A 23842-nucleotide genomic window follows, 5' to 3' on the forward strand; every position below is an offset into this window, starting at 1 on the left:
TAAAAACTCGGGGGCTCCGTAAATAAATTAATTAATATTCATGTTTTCAGTCGGGGGGAGGAGCTTCTGCAATCTTCTCGGAGCCCACACAGAAAGCCACAGCCCTGACGTTACCGTAGAAACGGCCCGCGGAGTGGAGGGGGGGCGGGGGGTAGACGCTTCCAGCGGCTTGTAATTGGCTAGATCAGGCTGTCGTTCGGTGATTATCCTCCCTCTGATTTGTTACATCTACTGTCGCTCTTACAGGCTGCAACGTGATTGGCTACTTTCTGCATTCACGGCCCGCCTCTGAGAATAAGCTCCTGCAGGCAGCTGCACACAAGTAGGAGGAGGAGGAGGAGGAGGAGGTATCGTACTGCGATGAGTTCAAGCTGGGCTGTTTTGTGGAGTGAAAAGTTGTTAATTTCAATCCACCGTTTGCTGGACTCTTGGAGAGTTGTGTTTACGCGCGGATTTATAAAATTTTGGGAGAAATGTAGGCTCGTTTTGGCTGCCTTTGTCGTTGCTTCACGGTGGAGGAACCTGCGACAAGGCAAGTGGTAAAACCGCGACTAGTTAATGTTAACGTTAGCTAACTCAACGTGCCGCTTAATTTATTGTTTATTCAGTAATCTGCAAAAGCTGGGAGTTGTGTTTAAACTACAGGGTGATGTGCGAGGAGTATTTTCTAAATAGTGACACTGAGGCGGGGGGGGAAAAAACAAAACAAAACAAAAACATTGAGATTACTGTCCACAGAGAGTTTGAGATGTCCCTGTCAGACGGTGCCTCGGACGACGATATGCCCTTAATGTTCCCCACAGAGGGCAGCCACACTGGGAGCATCCGAAAGGTGAGACACCTGGACACACACTAAGATCCATATCAACACACACAGTAACTAGATATGAGGTAAACTGGAGAAAAAGGTCCTGGAAACGGTTCTGGAGATCCTGGTTGGAGGAAGGTATCTGCAGACTGAGGTGACTAGACTCCAAAGCACAAGAATAATTTCTCTTACTATAATGAAGATCCTCCATTATGACATAGGCACTGTTAAAAGAGCTTTGTGGCTTCACCTCTGCAACAAAAAACACGTTACCTTCATTGTGTGTATAGGATATATATATATATTTTAAAATTTTCACTTCACTTGACTCACATCTTGCCATACCTCTAGTGGTATCAGATTATGCTGATGTTACCGGTTGTATTTGCCTGAGTTTTGAGATATCAGCCTATGAAAACACCACCATGTCAGCAGAGTGGAATTGAATATGCTGTTTCATCAGAAACAAAATAGTGAACCTGTGATTATATGCATGAGTAACTTGTCTTTGGAAAGACACATTTACTGCTGAAATGTTTAATGTCAGCTGATATTGTTTAAGGGATCAGGAGACACTGCAGAGAGGGAGGTATGGCTAAATAGTTTTAATTAGGAGTAAGGGAGATAATACATTTTATTTGATTTAAGTACCTTAAAACACAGTGGGTGTATTTGAAAAGTTAAACCTCATTTGCACTGACACTGATACCATATCATGTATAGTGTAGTATACAGTATATCAGGCAATATGAATGGGATGAGATGGCTACTGTTAGTATCTTAAAATACATATCATAATTAGAGATAAAACCACTTTGACTTTTTCAGTCCTGTTTCCAGTAACAATAACTTGGCTTTGGGCATCAGCCGATGCAGAGTACCGATCTGATACCATGTAAATCTAACAAGCTGTAGTCGTCACTGTGAGGAAGATACTGGGAATTGTGTTCTTTGGCATGAAGCTTCTGGAGTTGCTTGATTAAGTTGGTTGTGTAATATTTTGCAGCGCCACCCCTCGAAACACTGGCTTTGCAGATATTGCAAGTAGCCGTAGAACTTGTTGGCGTAGTGTGCGTGAAATACCTCCAAACTGCTGACGCCTTGTTTTTAACTCCCTCCATGCAACGTTAGCTCCCCTAGCAAAATGTTTGACTCGTAGTATGTGCTTAATTGAATTCAATCGATAAGCCCCCTTGTCATCGAGACCCAATCCAGCTATTTAAGACCGTATCAGGCCTATATCCAATATCAGTATCGGATCCCTAATCACACTGCCCGTGGGAATGTGTCTGGTTGTTTAAATGGGGCATGGATGGAAAAAAAAAAAAGATATTACAGACACGGTGCCCTTAAGCAAGGCACTTCACCTTCTTCTGCTTGAGTGGGAAGAAGACTTGTGATTTGCAGCAGCAGCTTACAATTTCAAATGACGTTTTTTTTGACACAGCCTTTTAGGCTTTGTCTGCACAGATGTCGAGCAGCCTCCGTCCTCCTGCCCCCCTGATGGTAGAGCAGAGGTGGGAGCTCGGCCAGAAGTCTAATCCACACAGGCACTCTGGGGATTACTTGACGTGTGCACGCTAAACAAACACCTTAACTGGGTGAGAGGGAACTGGAAAGATAAAGGGAGAAGAAAAAAGTGAGGAAATGGAAAAACTGTACGAGTTGGCTGCAGGAGGGACAGCGAAGGTGCCAGTCTGCAGCCCGTTGACTGTACAGCCGCTCCATTACTGTACATCTGTTTACCTTTTAAGTGTGAAACAGTGGTGCAATGCATGATAGATTTCTGATTTTAGTGAGTGGACATTTATCAGCTGTGGGGAAGCTGTTCTGGTGTTGTTGGCAAAATGCCTGTTGAAGCGAGGTTTAAGAGGGCTTTAAATCTTCAGGCGGGTACTACACAGCTCTGACATATTACCAGTTTCCTTTTCTATACATTATCCTTAAATTTCTCCTCCTTCTGTACCATGCCAGGTTATTACCATGTTTCTCTTCCCTCCTGAGCTCTAAGTTGCGCTACATCCCTGACAAGGTCTTTGACACACCGATCATCCCTGTCATGCTGTCCTATCCAACATGGACTTTTTGCCTCTCAGTCAGCTCTCTGACCAATAAGTCAGTGTAGTCCATTGTTGTCATCTGTGTGATTTGCCTTTTTGGATGTCCTACCTGGACAGGATGGGACAAGTATAATGTCTATGAGCAAACTGATACTCTACAATAATTATTTGCACGAATATAAAGATAATGTTGATTGTTTTCTGGGAATTAACATTGAAAAATGTGAGTTGTTTAACATTTCATACCAAAACTAGACCAAGTAATATCCCAAATTGTGTCATAGTATTTGTCACACTTTCTCTCTCTAATAAACAATGGACCTCAAAAAATGGACCTTTATCCAAATTGCTGCTGTTGCTCTCTGACTGTCTCGCTTTATCTGTTGTTTGTGTAGAGGAGAATTTTAACAGGAGTTCTTTCTAATTGTTACTCCAGCAGCTGCTTCCAACATGGTTGATGTTAGCTGGTTAATTAATACACTAATTTAATAACTTTTTGGCTCATCTGTTAATAGCAGGTAAACTGAGAAAATTCACCTGCCAAAAATATTTTTTACCGGCCATAAAACTGCATCATGCATTAGATTAGAAATAATTACCTCAAGTTTTTTTATAAGCATACATAAATATTTAGTATCAGACAATTGTAAATAGATGAACTGATCTTTTTCAATAAAAAACACTATTAATCAAGTACCCGATTAAAGATTGGTTGACGTCACGATATGTGCTGTGGACAGTGGACAGTAAAAAGTCAGTGACCCCAATTTATTTTTCTAACAACTGCCTACATTTACATACGTGTGTAAATTTTGGCCCACATTTGTTTGTCACCGAATTCGCTTTGCCAGTCAGATCCAGGCAGACAGGAAAACAAATTGTTGTTGAACATTAAATATTCAGGTTCTTGCCAAACAGTTCTTCGTTTGTCTCTCGCCAATACTGACACGTTCTACATTAACGACTAACCATGTTTCATATTGTACATTCCTTGTGACAAACCAGGGAATATTTCAGCGAAACACATATGTCTAAAGTTGACCCTGTGAGGACGCCGGTTAGGCATATTGAAAAAAATCTGGCAAACTCCCTTCTCTCATGTAATGTGCACACCGATTTGGCATCACAGTTGGTTTGATCTCATTGCTCAAGTTCTCTTTCATACTTTAAAATTGAATTGAAAATGCAAGTTGGCCATACTTTGTCATGTCCAGTGTATTTTTATCTATTTAACATTTAAAAATGGGATTTATTATTTTATTGATTAACTCTAGAAGATATTTAGAAGATATCACGGGTTGTCTTGCAGTCAGGGTTGTCTTCTTCCAATAGGCCAGTATGGTACTTCTCACTCAGCGGACACAGCTGTTACACCCCAGGTGATGTTCACTTCAGCGCTTAAAATTGTTAGACTTGCTGCTGTAATTGACCAAATCATCTGTTCTTTTGCCCTCTCTGTTTGCGTATTTCCTCTGCAGGGATGTGATCCTTTCGCCCAGACTCAGCGCAGCAAACTGCAGCACCGGCGAGCTCGCATCAACCAGCAGATCAACAAGGAGATGCGCATGAGAGCCGGAGCAGAGAACCTGTTCAGGTGAGGTGATGGGACGGGTCAGACGTCTGTTTTTCTCTTTACTGCTCTGATGACGTATTTTGTGAAGTCAAAGTTACATGTGAAAATGTTTTCCCAGCCTTAGTTTCATCTGTTCTGTTTGGAACGTGTTCAAAATAAGGTGCGTCACCGAGCCGGCGTCGGGACAGTGTCACCTGATTAAATTAAAGAAGTTAAATTATGTTGGATATCAGTGAAATAATGCTATGATGTCTGTATTTTTCCATTCAGCTTTCCATACTTCACCGGTCTTGTGCTGAGTTTTGTGTGCATGCCGGGGGTCTATTCCAAGTACTATTTAAAAACTATATAATATTCTTTGTGTGGTTCATCAATGGTGATAAATGATTAGTACATACCACGAGGTGCGGACAACTCGGCACAATACCAACTAGGGCTGAAACGATTCATCCATAAAATGCTTCGACACAAATTCTTGGCATCGGTGCTTCGTTTCATCCATTTAACTATACAGCACAGTGTTTCACAGGGACATTTATTACTGTCGCACATCGTGTTTACGCTGTGAACGCGACGTGATTACGATGGAGCTGTTTGCAAAGTTGAGGAGGAGAGAGAAAACAAAGAAGCGAGGGACAAAGAAGAAAGTGTCCAAAGTCTGGGATTATTTCAAGCTAAAGAAAACAACAACTCTGTAATGTCACCGTCCGTCCACCGTAAAACTTATGTCGCCTCGGCCACAGCACAACGGCGCCTTATCAGAAAGCTGCTGGTGTTCTGCCAGCGGACCACAGACAAGGTAACGGTAACTTTAGCATTTAATTGAAATCCTGATTGATTGTTGAGTTGAAGCCAAAGTAAGCTGCAGTCCTCAGCTGAAAATGTACACGTGCGTTTGTTGTTTTCCTTTTTGGGCCGTGAGTTGTGACCTCACAGTCAGGAGTTAACTGGGTGTCGGGGAGCTGCACCTTTTAACTCCCCTCCAGCTCTCTGTAGCTCAGACAATCCCTGCTACCTGTGTGTACTAATCCATCCTTTCAAGCAGACTCTTTGTCTTTATAATTGCCGTCTTTATAGTAACAAACACCAGCTGCTTCGTTTGCAGGATCGCTCATTTCCCGTTTCACATTTCACGTGTGTTTTCTTGATAAAAGTGGTTTGGAAACAGGTGTCGGGTGACAGAGCTGCTGTCAGCTCCTGTAGTGCTAGTGCTGTCTCTCTTCAGCAAATGTTAGTTCCTCTTCTGCCACACGCACATTCACACGCTACGGCCACACATGCGCCCCCTTCCTTGAGGGTTATGGTTACAATTTAGGATTTATTCTTTCAGATATATTGGCTTCTTTCTTCTCACATTTTTATTTTCAGCATTATATGTTGATATTTATATCATAATTGTCTTTATATTAACTTATTGGGAAAAAAACGGTGGTTTGATGTAAAAATAAGACGCCAAAATGGTACGATCGTCGTTTCATAATGCCGCTGCGAAGCATCGACGGGTAGCATGGCAGTCGAATCAGGCTCCTCCCATTGAAGCATCGAATCTATTCCAGGTCAGCCCTAGTTTTCAGTCCTGGTTTAAAAACTAGAAGGCTGGGGGCCAGCCTGACATGAAGAGGCAATTCATTCTTATAGTCTTGGTGGCCGCGACTGAGAAAGCTTGTTTGTGTTTTAGGGACAACAAGGATTAACTGGTCAGCGGACCTCAGTGAACTTGAAGGAGCACACGGCTTCAGTAGATCAGCGATATAGGCTGGAGCTCGCCCATGAAGGACTTTAAAAACAAACAGTTTTCAGGTGTAATGATAAATGCTGTTCTGATCTGCTTGGTTGCTCTTTGTTAGCTTGTTGGCTCTGTCAAACTTGTGGTGGTGTCCTGTGATGGGAAAAGGTCAGAGGTCACTCCCTTCCAAAACACACACACCAGCACCACCCGGTTTTATGGCTCTGTTTCTGTGAACATGCTTATTTATGTGTCTGTCTTCCTGCTTGTCCCTTCTCTAATCATATTTTGTGTCTCTGTTGTCTCCTCTACCTTTTTTCCTATTAATATTTTTTGTGCTTATACAAAACAATAATTGAACATTTTTAGCAGGAACACCAGCCAACTGTGCTGCTTTATGTTTGAAAGCCGTCGTTCACACAGCACACGAGAGTTTTTTTTCTTTTATTGGTGAAGGAATGAGGGGAAATAAAAAAGAAACTGTGGCAGAACATCAAAGTATTCTCTCTGAGAACATTAGCGTCATCTTTATCCCCTCCAGCTTCTCTCCATCTTTGCTTTCCCCCTCTTTCTTTCTTCTTAACTATTTCTCTGCATGTTATCCACTTAGAGGTAGATTACTACACGGGCTGAAAGCATACATTTAATATATGTGCATACATTTGGTCCACACCAAAGCATTTACAACATAAAGCAAAACTCTGTGAACACACACTTGAATTGGATTTGCTGCAGCTTCTTTACTCATAAAGATTCAACTTGGGAGTAGAAGGAGGAGGAGGAGCCACTTCATTAAAGCAAGGAGCCTACTTGTTTCCTCCTTAGTGGTGCCATGTGAGAATCTAATTAGATCAACACAGAAAACAGCGTGTTTAATTAAAAGACAACCAAGGGCACGCCTCACTATTAGCCCCGGACTTGTTTGGCTATAACTAATGAAGTTTCAGGGACAGATAGATGACCGATAGCAGGGCTACTACATTATTGTTTGTTATTTTATTCTATAAATTTACTAGAAAAGTGAAAAATGCCACTTCAAATCGGCTCTTTTGCCTGGCCTGCAAAAATCCAAAGATATTCAGTTCACAGATAATGAAACATTTACGCAGTTCATCAACAACAATTTTGAATGACCTTGGTCTAGTTTTGTAAATGTGATAATTCCCTGCTTTTATTTGTCTTATGTGATAGTAAACTAACTATGTTTGGGTTTTAGACTGTTGGTTGGACAAAAAAGTTATTTTGAAGACATTTTCTTGGGTTTTAGGAAACTGACGGGCATTTGTTACCCATTTCTGATATTTTACAGATGGTGTGGTTACTCATGAATATAATCCAGTGGAAATAATTATTAAATAATTGTATCCGTGCTAATAAGGCAGATTGGACTTTCTCCCAAACCCCATTTTGGCCTGGATTCAGGCTCTTATCCTAAAAGGTGATGACTCAGTTTAGGGGAAATAAAACTAACGCTCCTGCCCTTTCTATTGGGACGGTGGGTCTCAGAGACAAAGAGGACCCCCCCCACACAGCCTGGCGGCCTGTAATCAGCCGGCTTTGTGTCCGCCTCCCGTGCAGAGATTCCCAACAGAGCCCTGGCAAGCTCATCCCCCACTTATTTGTCTGGCACAGTCAGACTTTTTTTGTGTCTGTCCTCCCCCTTTCCGGTCAACTGGAATAGTCCACACACACACACACAAAACATCTAGCTTTCTTTTTCACTCCACTCACTGTGTAACTGCGTTGTGGTGTGAGCGCTGGTGGGGGGAGGTTAAGATGCTAATTACAGATGAAAGAGGGGCTGTAACTCATCAGGGTTTGTGATTGGCCGATGAAGACGTCATGTTGTCTGCTGCACGGTGTGTTTCTCAGTGGGAAGTCAGCTGAGTGACAGTAACTAGTTTAATCCTGGTTTTCATGTCGCTTAAAAAAAAAAATATAACAAGTTCTGAAAAAACAGCATCTCCGATACTTCATGCCTTTCAGTCAAGAAAGAGTTATTTTTTTTCTCTGAAAAGCTGCAGCATGCTGCTGTGCGTGCAAGTGGGTGTGTGTGAAGGGGATATTTGGCAGCCCATTTAAAGCTGACTAATCAGATTGCCCTTGGCTTGATCCTAGATATACGTTTGTGTGTGTGACTGAGGGAAGGAGTGACAGATGAGGAGAGAGGTGAAGGTGAAGTGGTCGAACTGGACAGATTATCACAAACAGGAGCTCAAAGGTGAGCTTCAGTTGCGCGTTTGGGCCGAGTTTGATCATGTGTTTGTTGATGTGAATGCGTTTTTGGTTCAGTTTTAGAAGCAGAACCAGTCATGTCCAAAATGTACCACCCCTCCCTTCATTTTGTTCTCTTACAGCAAGCCATGCTTTGGCTGCCAGTTTTGTGAATTGACGTCTGAGTTGATGTTAATCGACATACTTTAACACCCTGACGAATGGAAAAATACTCGTGAGGAAAAACTGTTGGCAAGGAGTGAATTTAAAGGGAAAATAGTTTTAAAAAGTAGTGGAGTAACAGCACCTGAGAAGAAACAGAGATTTGATTTAAACATCAATGATAAATACAAGGGATAAATAATAAAAATAAGAGGTTTGACTTAAATTTACAATAAAAACTAACTTTAATCAGGGCTGTTAAAGGTGGAGGGCAGGTAAAAAAGAATAAAGCCTACTCTGTGTTTTTCTAACCCCCCCCCCCGCGCGCCATTTTCGTCCGGTGCATTTCGGTGGCCAAACATTCGTCCGTAACATCCTGTAGGCACAGCAAGTGTTAATATTTAGTCGAAGTGCATTTATCTGTAACCCAACACAACCACACCTGGCTAATTCTACGAATGTGTCATCTTTTCTCTTGACGGCTCATCTTGTGTTTCTTTCCTCCCCAAATCCTCCACCTGATGATGCATCTGATGACTCAGCATCAAGTCCTTAAATCTCTTTTTACCCAAAAGAACTGAGAGACTGAAATGATCAGTGTTTCCAGTATGTAGATTTTGTTAAGGTGGCCGGGAAAAAAATTCTTGTGTGTAGGGCAATAAAACAATAAGATATTTATTTTGTTGAGGAAAAGGGACTGAAGATTTTCTTAAATTTACTTGCGTATTTGTTACATACATATTTTATCACAATTGTTTTGAATGTTCTACCTATGAGTTGTTTAGGGATCCACTGTGTTTGTTTTGACCATAAAGAAAAGTTTAAAACCACAGTTAGCTATCTGGTTTCTTCAACTTTCACTCAGCAGCAAAAATCAGCCTTTAAACTTGAAAGAAATATTTTAATATTATTTATCGTGATAATTATCGATATCAAACAATATAAATGTTTTATCTAGATAACATTTTTGACCATATTGTCCAGCCCTAGTTTTGTGTCTCTTTTATCTGTATTTATTATTTCTTCCGCTCTTGAAAGTGTTTTATTTATTTAAAAAGTCTGCCAGAATGATGCATTCATGTGCAAAATGTCACTTATCTTATTAAGTTTTGTTTTGCAGCCCTCTTCTTACCAGCGCTCAACCAAATGTTTGTGGCCATCTTGTTCTTGTACATGCCCCCTCACAACTCGGTCTTGTCATGTCATTGAGAAATTCAATGATTGCACAATGAGGGGGATTTCCTGGGCCACATTTTCAACATAGTGTGCATCATCAGTTAATACGGCAACCCAGTGATGCCTCAGATATCCAGGAACATTGTGTCTTGTTGACCTCAGACCCCTGCAGCAGTGTGAGCTGGCTTTACTCAGCTAAGACCCCCCTAACCCCCTGTGATTGGAGGAGGAGCGGAGAATCTTGAAGTGAATAAACAGAGAGGACGATAGAGGAGAGGGTGGGGAGATGAGATAGTTGCATAAATTAAAGACAGGCTCTTTGTCCAAGAAAAGTCCCCTGCATTTTGTGTTAATGGTGCCATGCTTAAAGGGTAACAAAGCTGTTTTTCAATGTTTTTGTGTCTATGTGACTAAACTGACTAAATTTTTTTTTGAAATTCGCTCAATACTGAACCGTTTAAAAACTGTCCCTGTTACGTCCCCGCTCGCTAGGCGGTAGGGGAGACATAAACATAAACCAGATGTTCTTGGTAAATGTGGAAAAGTTATTTATTACACAGAGGTTAACAAACAAAAGTCAGAACATAAATTGGGCAAGTGGGTGCTGCGAAATATAACCAAAAGAGATCCCTCCAAAACAAGGGATTAATAACTAAAAACAAAAGGAGAAACAAAAACCTCTCTTAAGTCGTCGTTTTAAACAGAAACACAGGGAGCGCAGCACCACTAAACCTAGTGGGTCTAATACAATAAATGACTAAAAGTGTAAACGGTGTCAGTAATAAGCTGATCCCTGGCCCGATTCTGCAGACCAAACAAGACACAAATCACTCTATTTTTCGAAACAGGAAGTGTTACAGCCTCTCAGTAACACTAACTGGAGGCACACAGTTTTGTTGTGAGACTGGCCATAAGCACCTTCTCATTAGCTATCAGTAAAAGTGATCGCTACTAATTTGCAACTAAAGACAGCACAGAGGCAAACTACATGGAGAATGGTAGCTGTCTCCACACAGCAGCAAACCAGCATATTTGAACCGGAGGAGCTTGAAAGCGGTCTTGCAGGCAGCTCAGGGATTGGAGTAGGGTCGTTGCGCCGCTCCAATCGGGGATCTCTGATGTGGGAGGCGGGACCAGCCAGAATTTCCAGTCCCAATCTGCCACATTAGACACAAAAACATGGAAAATACTTAAGTTACCGTTTCATCCACGGATGCAGATTTACACCTGCAAGTCAGTTTTAAAGGTGGATAGTGTTATTTGAGATCCTAAGCTGTGTGATGAAGCAGCTGAGGACACGCAGCAACAAAACATCCCCTGAGATGTAGTACTATTTTATACATCTCAGTGCTGACGTTGGTGGTTGTATTTGCATGGCTGAGTTAAGGCACAAGCCCGGCTATAGAAATGCCCGAGTCAGATGAAGAAGAAGAAGGCAGATACATAAAGTTACAGTATCCGTTATAAAGTTAGTTAGAAGTTACTGACATAATGTTACCAATCCTAGAACATTATGGAAAACTGGCTGAGCTTTAGGGCTGCAAATGCTGATTACTGTATTATCAGTTGATTTGTAAATTATATTTCAGTTTTTTATCAGTTAGTCTATAAAATGCCAGAAAATGGTCTTGTTTGGTTGGACCAACAATCCAAAACCAAAAGATAATACATTTTAGAAAGCAGCAAATCTTTAGGTTGTGCAAAGTGCTCAGTTATGATAGATTTCTGGCCTAATTTAATTAGGAATTATTAAGTTTAGGAGGTGGGAGTGTTTGTGATGTTTGTGATTGAACGTCCTTCTGAGCTGTGGCAAGGACACAGATTTGCTTTTTGAAATTGTTGGCATGTCAAAATAACACATTTTCACCTGTCACATTTGGAAATGAAAGTCTGTTTTGTGTTAATGAAGGATGAGATCTGATGTGCATGTTTGTTATTTTTTTTAAAAATTTTTTTAGGGCAACGACCAACAACAAGGTGAAGGAGACGGTGGCTCTGGAGCTCAGCTTCGTCAACTCCAACCTGCAGCTGCTCAAAGAGGAGCTGGAGGAGCTCAACAGCAACATGGAGGTCTACCAGACAGACAGGTAAACAGCTCTGACACACACACACACACACACACACACACACAATCACGGCCCATTTACTATTTGTTCTGTGAATTCCAGGTCACTCTCATTAGTCTGAGAATTATAATTGGTGAAAACAAGCATCCATTATGTTTTTCAGTTCGCACAGTGTGTATGTGCTTGTGCTGGGCTCTATCTTTGTGGGGGTAAGTTTCAGTCAAGGCTACATAATTATGTCAATGAGAATCTTCAGAAGTGTATGTGTGTGTGTGTGTGTGTGTGCGCGGTTCTGCACAGCCAGGAGATTTTCCCGGTTCATGGGAAGGATAAGTCTCCTGATTAGTGACCCCGTGGCGTGTGTGCGTGTTTATGTTCATTGTGAATGAGGGACTGAGGGGGGTGTCGGGGCCGTAAGGGTTAATACTTGGCATTAGCTCTGCTTATTGGCGGGATGCAGAGCAATTAGCCTGCTGGGTTTCAGGACAAGCAGACATCTGTGCTGACTTGACGGTGGCTATAACCTGCACTGTGTTTGTGTTTGCATAGTGTAACGTGTGAAAGATTACACACACACACACACTGTGTGTCTTTCTTTTCACAGTGAGGCTGTCAACGTTCCCATGATCCCACTCGGATTGAAAGAAACCAAAGAAGTGGACTTCACAGTTAGTATCCAGGTGAAGATGGCACCCATCTACTCATATTTCACTTTCCTTTTACTACATTTTCTTTTCTTCCAGAGGTAAATACAGAGGTCTGAATGAATTACGTTTAAAATATTAGAACAAGGTAGTGAAGGAAAATTGTTATCCTCATTTTAGGAGCAGTGTTTCAGCTTTGACGCTAGTTTGAAACTGAAAACAACACACATCAATTGGCCTGATATTTTATTAATTAATTTTTTTATGTTGTTGTACCGGACAAATCCTGAATTAACCTCGCATCCAAAGATGTTTCTGCTTTACTTAGCAGAAACACTAAATGTGTCAAGCTTGTTTTTCCAACTTAGAACGCAAAGTCAATGATTTCCAGTGATTTTAAACAAGGATTTTCTATCCTGAGTTATGTTAAATAGATCAAGGCGGTTTGATCAGACACCAAACTCTTACTTTTTTTATTTATATATTTGTTGCAAGGCTACTGAGGGGCTCTAAAGACTCAGTCAAGTCCTCTGCAGATTTCATTGTGTGATTGTTTGTCTCCCCTCACAGGACTTCATCTGTGAGCACTACGGAGAGGACAGCTCTCTCTACGACAAGGAAATCAAAGAGCTTATGGAGCTCAGACAGGTTAATAAATACACTCTAGGCTAGTATTAAATCTGTTTTTTCAGTAAGAGGGTTGTATAAAATCAGTGTGATTCATATTTATGTGTGTTGTTGGGTCCAGGCAATGCGGACACCCAGTCGCAACCAGTCCGGCCTGGAGCTACTCATGGAGTACTACAACCAGCTGTACTACCTGGACCAGCGCTTCTTCCCTCTACACAGGAACCTGGGCGTGCACTTCCACTGGTACGACATGAGCATCTTTTGCATAAACAATTTTACTTCTCAGTTTAATTACTTGGCACTCATCAATATTGTTATGAGCAACCAGCTCTGGGATTGGTCTTCTAAAGATATCATCCATGCTCTGCCAGCCCTGTATGCAGACAGCTTTACTTAAGGCTCGGAGGGCTCACCGCCCCTCACATTGGTCTTCAGCAGAACATTTCTGGCTGCCAAATCTGCACTTAGACGTCATGGTCACAGTTTTATTTCAAGATAGAGTGCAAAGACAATAGAAAATATGTAGCTGTAAAACTGTATAAAAGTGAAAGAGTGATTCATACGATTGATTGATGACACACAAACAGATGCACAAAGTAATTTTATTCCTTCTCCTCTGTCCCCCAGGTACGACTCTCTGACAGGCGTCCCGTCGTGTCAGCGAACGTTGGCCTTTGAGAAAGGAAGTGTGTTGTTCAACATCGGTGCTCTGTACACACAGATTGGAGCACGGCAGGACCGCTCTGCAACAGCTGGCATAGACAAAGCTATAGATGCCTTTCAGAGAGCTGCAGGTACTGAAACAACACAGTTTAAACATAAAAGAAGGATTGTTTCGCACAAAAAACAGCTGAGTTGATTCACCTTATCTGCTAGAGTACGGTCCACATTTTACTCCTATCATTAGGACAATTTCTAACAGCAAGTTATTGTTTTAAGCATTGTTTATTCTAGCCATTATATTAATATTAAATCTATTCGATGTAAAACAAAAATAGCTACAAATAAGTTTGCCTGTTACAATAACTCAGGGCGACATCTTCCAAATGCTTGTATTGTCTGACTAACTGTCCAAAACCTAAAGATCAGATCAGTTAATAATATAAAAAGCAGCAAATCCTCAAATATGACATTAGGACTGATTTAATTAATCAAGTGATTGTTTCAGAACAAAATATTTTGGATGTGTTTTTTTTTTTTTATTTCCTTGTATCTGTTCAGGTGCATTTAATTACCTTAAGGAGAATTTCTCCAACGCTCCTAGTCTGGACATGAGTAGTCCATCGCTCTGCATGCTGGTACGGCTGATGGTTGCCCAGGTGCAGGAGTGTGTGTTTGAGCGGGTCACGCTCACCACACAGGACACACACTTCACTTCCCAACTCCGCCTGGCACAAGAGGCCGCACGGGTGAGTTACCACGTCTCTGGTTGTCTGTGTAGTGACCGTTGATATCCCGTGATTCTCACACTCGCGTGTCCTGTAGGTGTCAGACGTCTACTTGTTAGTGCAGCAGACCATGACGCAGCCTCTGATGAAGGACTACGTGCCGTTTTCTTGGGCGTCCATGGTTCAGGTTAAATCTGAACACTTCCGTGCCCTCTCACACTACTACGCTGCTGTTGCACTCTGTGACCATACGTGTAAGTCGCACACACCCACTCTAGTGTTCACACTGTCGTCCTCTGCAGAGGAATTAATTCTTCATCCACATCGACTTGTTTTTAATTGTAATGGTCTGTGTTTGCTCAGAGTAGGGATGCAATGATTACAGATTTTGTTGGTACGATTATAGTCAGAGGAATAATCACGGTTTCAAGATTGTCACCATTATTATGCATTAATTATTTAACACTAGTTAATTACTTAAGTTGATTTAATATTTAACTACATTAACAATTATACATCTTTAATATCAAAGTATTATTAATATTATAAGACAAATATTAGTTATTAGTATGGAGGGGAATAAACTGAACTGTTATTGTAATCAACTCTCTAAACTCATGTGTAAGTTTTAGTGAAAATGATTGAAATTGAGACCAGAAATGCAGGTAATTGGTAGTCCTGGAAGTTTATAAGTTTCTGATGTTATGTTAGTGTTAGTGTTTTATACCTGGCATATTAACATACAACATTTTCTCAACGCAGACAATAGGAGGCAGCAGGATGTAACGTTAAATGTTCAGTGACTGAAGGTCTGCAGAGGACAACGTCTTCCATGACGGCCCTTTCAGAAAACAAGTGATTTGTACTGCATTGCTAGCTGGGTTCAGTGCAAAATTTCAAGTACTTTAGCCGTAGTGTGCACGCGAGCGCACGCAAGCTCGCCAAGCGATGCGGTGCGCGTTGCCCAACGCAGCGACAACCCACCGTGGCGTGGCATAAGCCATTGCCAATAATGGGCCTCATAGTGCTGCGGTGGGTCTGAAAGGTTAAATGCTGCTTTGTTTGTTTACGATGCACTGAAAGCTCGACTCTCACCGGCATTGATTGTAAGGGACACGTTTATATTTACTTCCCTACCAACTTGCCACGTTATTTAACTCAGTTACCTTTACTTGGGCGTGCAAAGCTGGGTGGTGATCCCTCAGGTGCTGCATCAAGTTTGATGTAGGTATTCGCTCCTTTAGCAGCAACCTTTGAATGGCAAGGTGATCCATCATCTTCAGTAACGCCCTGGTCAGTCTTGGTGTACAGGAAATGATCCCACAATGCCGACTTCAGCTGTTTCTTTGGTGGAAATAAAGCTTCACAGTTTGGTCCCTCTGCCAGAGTTACGCTAGTGTACAGTAGTAGCCCCCGTGTCTCTGATAAGCACGGCACTTTAAGCTGGTGCAACGCTCATGTAACTTTTTATTTTCGTTTTGGGCAAGTTGCAACAGTTCCTTTCCCTGCAACAGAAACACTCTGTGTAGCGGAGCCTTCAGGATTAATTAACTGTGACGTTTTAAAGCTTGGTTAATACTGAAATCTGGTAATCCCTGCATCCCTAGCACAGAGATAAAGACATGAAGACATTTATATATACAAAAAACACACATACTGTGCAGAAGAGGTAGCAAGCTGAGGCCTTGTACAAAGAGCCATCCTAAAAACTAAAAGCAAGATTAACAAATTACATTCATTATTATTGAGACAGAAGCACTTTGTACAGATAGCATGGATAAGGTTTTGTAGTGCAGACTATGGCCTGTTCAGTTTGTGATAATTTGCAGAGCAGACTGCCAAGACTTGTTATGGCAGGACAGCATTTAAACTATGCAATGTGAAATCCTGCCTCATCTTAGTTAAATTTGCCTGACATGTATTCTCTTAAGAATGAAATGAAGTACCTTTTAGAAATGTTAGGGTAGGTTTTGAATGAATTACACGGATTAATAAATGGCGCGTCTTGTCCTGTAGTGTCTGCTGAGGAGGAGGAGGAGGAAGGTGACGAGGAAGCAGAGAAGGCTTTCCTTCAGTTCTACATCAACGTTCCTGCAGGGCCACCACTCAGCCAGGTGTTAAGAGACCCTGAAAAAAGAAGAAAGCTCGGTGAGTTCTTTACGGCTTGTGACATATAAGCATTTACATTTTTGTGAAAGTCAACTTTGTGCAAATATTATTGAGTTAGGAATTAAAAAATTCTTAATTCTGCTGTTTTGTGTAAAAAGTTGTATTCACAAATGTTTTTAATTGTATGCCTACGTGTCTGCAGGTAAAGCTCACTTGCGGCGTGCAGTGATCAGACATGAGGAGGCCATGCGTGTCCACAGTCTGTGTAAGATCCTGAGGAAGATGGACATCCTGCAGGACGTGCTGTCTCTCACACACAAACGCTCTTTGGACAAGTACTCCGAGCTGGACAGAGAGGACGACTTTGATGAAACCGCAGAGGCTCCGGAGATACAGTGTAAGTGCCAGTTTTAAGTCGTATCAATAATATGATTCTGTGGTTACATGACAGTAAGTGATTGTGGTCTCTTCTGTTGTCAGCTCAAACCCATCAGAAACCAGACATCACTCCACCCAACTTCTCTACAGTCCAAGTTACTGATATCTTCCAACAACTGGTAGGACAAATTCATTTTGAGAACAGTCTGACATTTAGGGAAATACACAAATCCACTGCCCCGTGGGTCATGAAAACAGAGGCAATTAAGAGACCCATTATAAAAACTGCAGCTTAATTTATTACTTGAGTTGAAGATGGCTCTTCCCTCCACTACAGGGGCCTCTGTCAGTGTTTTGTGCTCGGGCTCGGTGGGGTCCGGTACGTGTGATCTGCCTGCAGAGGAGAGAGGGTGGACTGGGTCTCACACTCAGAGGAGACTCCCCCGTCCTGGTGGCCGGAGTGGTGCCTGGAGGCTGTGCAGCGGTAAGACAAACTTCAGTTTGTTTGTCCAACGAAAGGTTAAAAAAAAAAAAAAAAAAAAAAGGTTGAAGATACTGGAAGACGTTTCGTCCCTCATCCAAAGGACTTCTTCAGTTCTGACTGACTGGCAGGGAAACTCAGCTATTTAACCTCAGTGGGGTCGTTATCCCGGGTCATCGATACCGCTGGTTCGTTAGTGTTCCTTGTTGCTGTGACGACAGTCGTTACAGTCGTTAAGACTACCTGTGGCCAAGACTGAACGACCATCGTTGGTATCTTCACCTGAGGCCAATAGGTTACGTTTGTTGAGTTTCCTGGGAAGTGATGAAAGGACAGCATTGTAAGTGGGGGATAAGTGGTGGCGTAGACCCCCTCCCCTGTTCAATGACGGCTTCTCAACCCTGGTGTAGATGCTTCCTTGACACCTCTTTCAAACCATCCATCTTCTCTGTCTAAAATGTGCACCTGGTGGTCCTCAAACGAGTGTCCTCTGTCCTTCAGATGTAAGTAGACTGCAGAGTCTTGACCTGAGGAGTTGGCCCTTCTGTGTTGAGCCATGCGTTTGTGTAGTGGTTGTTTAGTCTCCCCAATATACAGGTCTGTGCATTCCTCACTGCATTGGACCGCATACACCAGATTGTCTCTACTTACATCTGAAGGACAGACACTCGTTTGAGGACCACCAGGTGCACATTTTAGACAGAAGATGGATGGTTTGAAAGAGGTGTCAAGGAAGCCATCTACACCAGGGTGGAGAAGCCGTCATTGAACAGAGGAGGGGGTCTACGCCACCACTTATCCCCCACTTACAATGCTGTCCTTTCATCACTTCCCAGGAAACTCAACAAACGTAACCTATTGGCCTCAGGTGAAGATACCAACGATGGTCGTTCAGTCTTGGCCACAGGTAGTCTCAACGACTGTAACGACTGTCGTCACAGCAACAAGGAACACTAACGAACCAGCGGTATCGATGACCCGGGCCAACGACCCCACTGAGGTTAAATAGCTGAGTTTCCCTGCCAGTCAGTCAGAACTGAAGAAGTCCTTTGGATGAGGGACAAAACGTCTTCCAGTAGCTTCAACCAAGTCCAGTTGCCCTTCATTTTAACCTTCGTTGGATAACTATGATCTGGATGACTGAGAATCTTCATAGACATCTTCAGTTTGTTTGTTTTTTTTAAATCAGTTGTAGTACTGCTCATGTCTTCCATGGTCTGTAAAACTGGGATGGTTTCAAAAGTTAGATTCTGATTCATTGTTAATGTAAAAAAAAAAAAAAATCTCTTACTAGAGTTGTTCTAATTATTGGAAAACAGTTTAAAATCTCAAAAGAAAAGTTGGGTGAAAATACCATTTGCAATACATCCACCCAGTCTTTTTCTTTTGAGGGACTAATGCATAAATTTCAGCTAATTTTATTTCAATTTTTCTTTTCTTTTGCTGGAAACCTTTCTGAGCTATGCTTGTTACAAAAGGACTATTTTATGAAAACTGCAGTGAAGCTCCAATAAACTCCAGCTGAAAATCTGTTTAAACAGACTTAGATTTAAATTAGTGGTTTTAATAAAACCCCTTTACAATTAGGAAACAAGGAGCCATGTGTTGAATCTACCTTAAAATCTACATGATAACAATTTCAGTCACTGTTTATTAAAGCTACAATTATACATTTCTGACCACTATATGGACAATGCGCCCTGAGTGGAGAGATGAGAACAGTCGACCACAAATTTTAACACATAGTTGACCTGCACGTGCAAATTATAATTAGTTGCAGAATTTGCATTTGAAATGATTTGCTCACTTTTGTCATTAAATTTTAACTCTTTTTGTGTATTGCGCAGGAGGCAGGACTAAGGGAAGGAGACTACATAGTAGCTGTGGATGGACAGGACTGTAAATGGGCCAAACATGGCGAGGTGGTCCACATGCTGAAGAGCTGTAGCGACAGAGGAGTGGAGCTCAGTGTGGTCACGTTACACTCACATGATACGCAGGTCAGTGTGTGTGAGATGTCTGTGGCTGCTCTTTCAATGTATGTGTGCTTACCTGTGTACATTGCCTGTGTGTGTGTTAACAGGCGGACAGGAGGGCCGTCATGCTGTCCCACAGCAGCGATAAAGAAAACAGTCGGCAGCGTCTGCTGGGAGGAGCTAAGGGCCAGAGCTCCGCCTCTTTGTTGAACTGGAACAGGAAGAAGAAGAGGGAAGGCAGCGGGGTCACTAAGAGACTAGGAAGCACTTTCAGTTTGTCGTTTGGAAGCATCCGAGACACTGAAGCCATGTACTGAGACAGGACGGCGGAGCAACCACTCAGGGAGTCGCAGAAGTGGAGCACATGGTACGATTAGGACTGCGTACAGAGTGACAGGAGCGCTGCACCAAGAAACCTCAGCAGGGGCTGCTGCGGCACAGAGCGCTGACAAAAAAGCAAACGTTTAGTCCAGGAAAAGGTTCTTCCTGGCTTCTTTTTGTGCTGCAGCACAGTCCAATGTATATGGAAACTTTGTTGGCCAATCAAATATGTGGAAGCATACATACCAGGTAGAACACCATGTAGCTTTTTGCAAATGTTTTACTTTGCCAGAGTAATAGGGAGGAGCTTACTGTTGCTGCCATGATACTTTGAGAGCACAGAGCATAGACAGAACGGCATAGAGAATAGGGTCAATTTTCAAAATAAAACACCCTGTGCAAAGTCCCGATCGTAAAACAAACACTTAAAACTGGAAAAAATATATAGAAGCACAAAATAAGCGCCGATTACCAAATCAACAAAATCTAAACATCATAATCAGACAAAATGCTCCCTGTGGGATATGCATTTTAAAAACGACAAAAGATGCGTGTGGCTTTGAATAGAAGCCCATTTGCCCGGCCGGGTGACAATAAATGTTTGAACTTGTCGTGTGTGGTAAATTATTGTACCAGCGTCTAGTTCAAAAGTAGTTAAGGCGACTTCATTGACAGTCAGCACTAGAGACGAGAGACACGAGTTGCTATGCTCTGCCGTTTCCTTCAGTTAGTTTTGTGGTTAGGTTAAGACTGGGGTAGTAAAGTTTACAGCCTGTCATGCTGATGCTCCTGCTTTTCTTTGTACAATGATGCAGCAACAAAACAAAAAACTCTGCTCCAATAGCCGTCTTTCCATAAACGTTTTTAATGCGCATTTTGAAGTATCGCATTAGAAAAGGTTGATGGAAAAGGCAAATCCGGGGGGGAGGGGGGGAATCCTTAATTTTGCTAAAAAGCGCTTATGCTTGCTTAAAGTGTTAAGTTAGTACATAAATGGGAGATGGAAACACTTTTGCCGAATAAGTTCTGATGTAGCGAACTTGTATCTCACGTCCGATCAGCTGTCAGCGTCTTGCCGGATATTCCCATAACGCGCGGAGACATGGCTGGTTGCAACTTACCCGCTTGAAACACATTCCTGAGGACCTCGCGCCATTTTTTAAGATTAATGGCCGCGACTGGTTTTGTTTTTGGTTTGGAACCCATAAGTTTTGTTTATTGTTACAGCCATGTGCAACGTCAACTACTGACGTAACTACGCAAGTACAACTTTATTTGCGCCAAACCAGTAGATGGAAATGTACCTTTTGTTCATTTCATAAGTTTGCCTAAAATTTGCATGACAATTAGATGGAAACATGGCTATTGATGACTTGAATTATCAGCTTTTAGGGGACAATCTTTAAAATTGACAGGAAGAACCAGTTTAGTCTGAGCTGCCATACAAACACGTCCGTTTCGAGTTAGCGAACAGCTAAAGTCTGTACACTGAAGAAACAGTCCAGCGGTCGAATTTGTGTGAATGACGCATGGTGAAGATTTGCTTCGCTTTAATAAGTCTTAAAACCGGACTCTGGTTCTTCTTACTGATAATGTGTAGCAACATACCCACACCAGAACAGCCCTAGTGCTGTTGATGCAAACCTATCATTGGCTGGACTTCTGTGAGACACGGAGTCTTGGACAGTCAAAGAATAATTTTTAATATTACCACATTTTTATCAGCAAATTGTCTGTGAAGGTTCTCAGTCATCCAGGTCATAGTTATCCAAGGAAGGTTAAAATCAAGGTGCTTGAAGATACTCAAGACATTTCGTCCCCCATCCAAGAGACTTGGATCCAAGGACTAGTCCAGTTGCCCTCAATTTGAACCTTTCTTGGATTTTATCAGCAAACAACTGAGACCAACATTTAAAAATAAAAAATAAAAACAATATTCCAATTAACTAGTAAATTAGTTAATAAACCCAGGATTAACAGTAAGTCCAGAATCAATGATTCAGCCTCATCAGTGTATGAATGGGGTGAATGTGACTTGTATTGTAAAGCGCTTTGAGTGGTCAGAAGACTACAAAAGGCATTACACATAAGTACAGTCCATTTACCATATTTCTTGTCTTAAATTATCCTTATGAGGTTACAGGATACTATTTAACCACTGAAGTACTCTACAAACCATCTGAAGCTTTCTGACGGGTTTGGATCAGCTCATCCACTGATACTTTACTAATAAATATGATGTTGGATTCAGTGTTCTTGGAGAAATGTGTTTGTGGGTTAGATGATTAAAAGCACTTCAGGAGGTTTAGATCCAATAGTTTGTAGTTTTGGTACTTTTGATGCACTGTGAATGTTGAAAAGGTCAAATCTCTTGTTAATAATGTAGTTTGATGTTTCAATAATGAACGTTGAGAGATTTTGTGTTTTGTTTGAAATGAAATGTGACAGTGTTTTGTATTGTCTTATATCTTTTGTGTTCTTAATGGTTGACAATGCGAACAGTTGTTAAAGTCCAGCCACTGTTCTGTGTTACAGTCCACCAACTTTAGGAGCATTAGATGAGGATGTTAGTGGAGAAATTGTTTCCTTTAACATTGTTGGAGCCTTTTGTAAGATTTTGATACAACTAGAATTGTAGCATATTATTGCTGGTCCAGCTAAAATTGAATGCTGTAAGTTTTGCCATGGTGTGTGTACGGAAAGCCAGAGGGGACAAAATTCACACGTTTCGCTTTACATGATTGCAATATAATCGTCCTGTGATGCGTTTTTCCTTTCCTATATTCATTAAAAACATTCATTTTATTCTAGTAATCATGAAATTAATTTCTGATGTCAAGGAAACAACCGGTAACATCTTTTCAGCTCTCTGTGCTCGGATGTGTGTGAGTTAATGTTTGTCAGGAGGATTATTGTGAGGAATCCCCCCCCACCCCCCTTTGTTTTTGACTGAATATCTGACCATCCCTTAATGACTGCGTTTGGGGATTTGCACAGTATTTTTTTCATGTATAAATACAATAAAAGTGAGTGAACTACTATCAGCTTCGTCTTGTTCTTGACAAATCACATTATTTAATGTCCTGCTTTATATCTGGATATAAAACATTATTTTGGACCATTATCACCATATCTGTGTACAAAATTTGGAAAAGCTAGAGCAGATTTTAAATAAACAATACCCAAAAAAGTTAAACTTGCTAAAGATGGAATTTTAACTATTAGATCTGGGAAAAGTCATATAGTAAGATTTGATGCTCTCCATCATGATTTTGCATTCATGGCACAGCATCCAAGCTGTTTTGGGCCTCCCCAAATAAACCTAACGGCACTTACTGCTGCTAAACTGCATTTACCAAAGCTGACGGAGGACTGCCAAAGATTTTGCACCAAAATGGTAAAAGTGCAGTCTAACTCAGCTGTATAAATTGATATATGGCCACCAGGGGGTAATAAAACAACAACTGATACAACTGATCTGTGTAATTCTTGTGTATTTCAAACACATTCTTACCTTTCCAGTTGGGCTTCTGAAAGTATTGGCCAATGTAGTAAACACGCATCCTCTCGAGGAGATGAGAGCTGCTTGACGCACCGCGTTCACAATGATGGACTTCTGGTGGCGTCTCAAAGACCACAATCTCCTACGTTTCCTTCAGGTGCCAAAATAAATTCAAAATGTTAAGTACAGAATTAAAATAAACAAACCTCCAACCTCTGATGCGATATGTAACTGAAGTGACATCTCATCCAAAATGCTACTCTGGTGCCTTGTCACTTATATAACCTGCTTGAATGTCTACATACCTGCAGGGTGACATCCTCAACCACTTAATGAGTCACTGCTGCTGGCTAAGAAGCCACTATGTGTAGAATTTGAAGATATACAACTTTGGCAGTAAAAACTGGCACAGTGCACACTGTAGATTACAGCTGAGCAAGAAACATGAGCAGTCAGACGATCAGACACGTTGCTTAACCAAATCTTGGCAATTAAATTGGTTAATACAATTATTATTACAGATAGGAATGGTGGCTTTAACTCGGGAACAAAGACCTAAGTTGTGACTTGATGAAAATTACTTAAAAATTAAATGTTAATTGGGACTAATAACTTCACTTTGGAAATT

At 41.5% G+C, this 23842-nt stretch overlaps 1 protein-coding gene and 1 long non-coding RNA gene across 2 annotated transcripts; one reads left to right on the forward strand and one right to left on the reverse strand.

Moving 5' to 3' along the window:
• The first annotated feature begins 353 nt into the window (after positions 1-353).
• rhpn1 (rhophilin, Rho GTPase binding protein 1) lies at positions 354-22753 on the forward strand. Its single transcript, XM_038715034.1, has 16 exons — positions 354-532; positions 739-832; positions 4347-4462; positions 11678-11806; positions 12390-12465; positions 13000-13077; positions 13178-13302; positions 13687-13853; positions 14281-14468; positions 14545-14701; positions 16464-16595; positions 16759-16953; positions 17037-17113; positions 17272-17418; positions 19263-19415; positions 19499-22753. Exons 2-16 carry the CDS (start codon positions 749-751, stop codon positions 19706-19708), a joined length of 2034 nt encoding a protein of 677 aa, XP_038570962.1. The 5' UTR covers positions 354-532; positions 739-748; the 3' UTR covers positions 19709-22753.
• On the reverse strand, positions 13531-19600 carry LOC119900245. Its single transcript, XR_005444035.1, has 4 exons — positions 19468-19600; positions 16770-17408; positions 14295-16574; positions 13531-13856 (listed from the first exon to the last, which is right to left on the reverse strand). It is a non-coding gene; the product is annotated as an uncharacterized LOC119900245 (long non-coding RNA).
• Positions 22754-23842: the final 1089 nt, after the last annotated feature.

The sequence above is a fragment of the Micropterus salmoides genome, unplaced genomic scaffold, assembly GCF_014851395.1.
Source record: "Micropterus salmoides isolate LMB-PRFRI ecotype aquatic unplaced genomic scaffold, ASM1485139v1 Ms_hic_scaffold_13, whole genome shotgun sequence".
Classification (NCBI taxonomy): domain Eukaryota; kingdom Metazoa; phylum Chordata; class Actinopteri; order Centrarchiformes; family Centrarchidae; genus Micropterus; species Micropterus salmoides.

Bases quoted from the DNA above. Each gene is read 5' to 3' on its own strand.
- rhpn1 (XM_038715034.1), top strand. From the start codon at position 749: ATGTCCCTGTCAGACGGTGCCTCGGACGACGATATGCCCTTAATGTTC. The intron at 14,469-14,544 runs GTGAGTTACCAC...CGTGTCCTGTAG, and splicing joins TGGCACAAGAGGCCGCACGG to GTGTCAGACGTCTACTTGTT. The intron at 14,702-16,463 runs GTAAGTCGCACA...CTTGTCCTGTAG, and splicing joins TGCACTCTGTGACCATACGT to TGTCTGCTGAGGAGGAGGAG.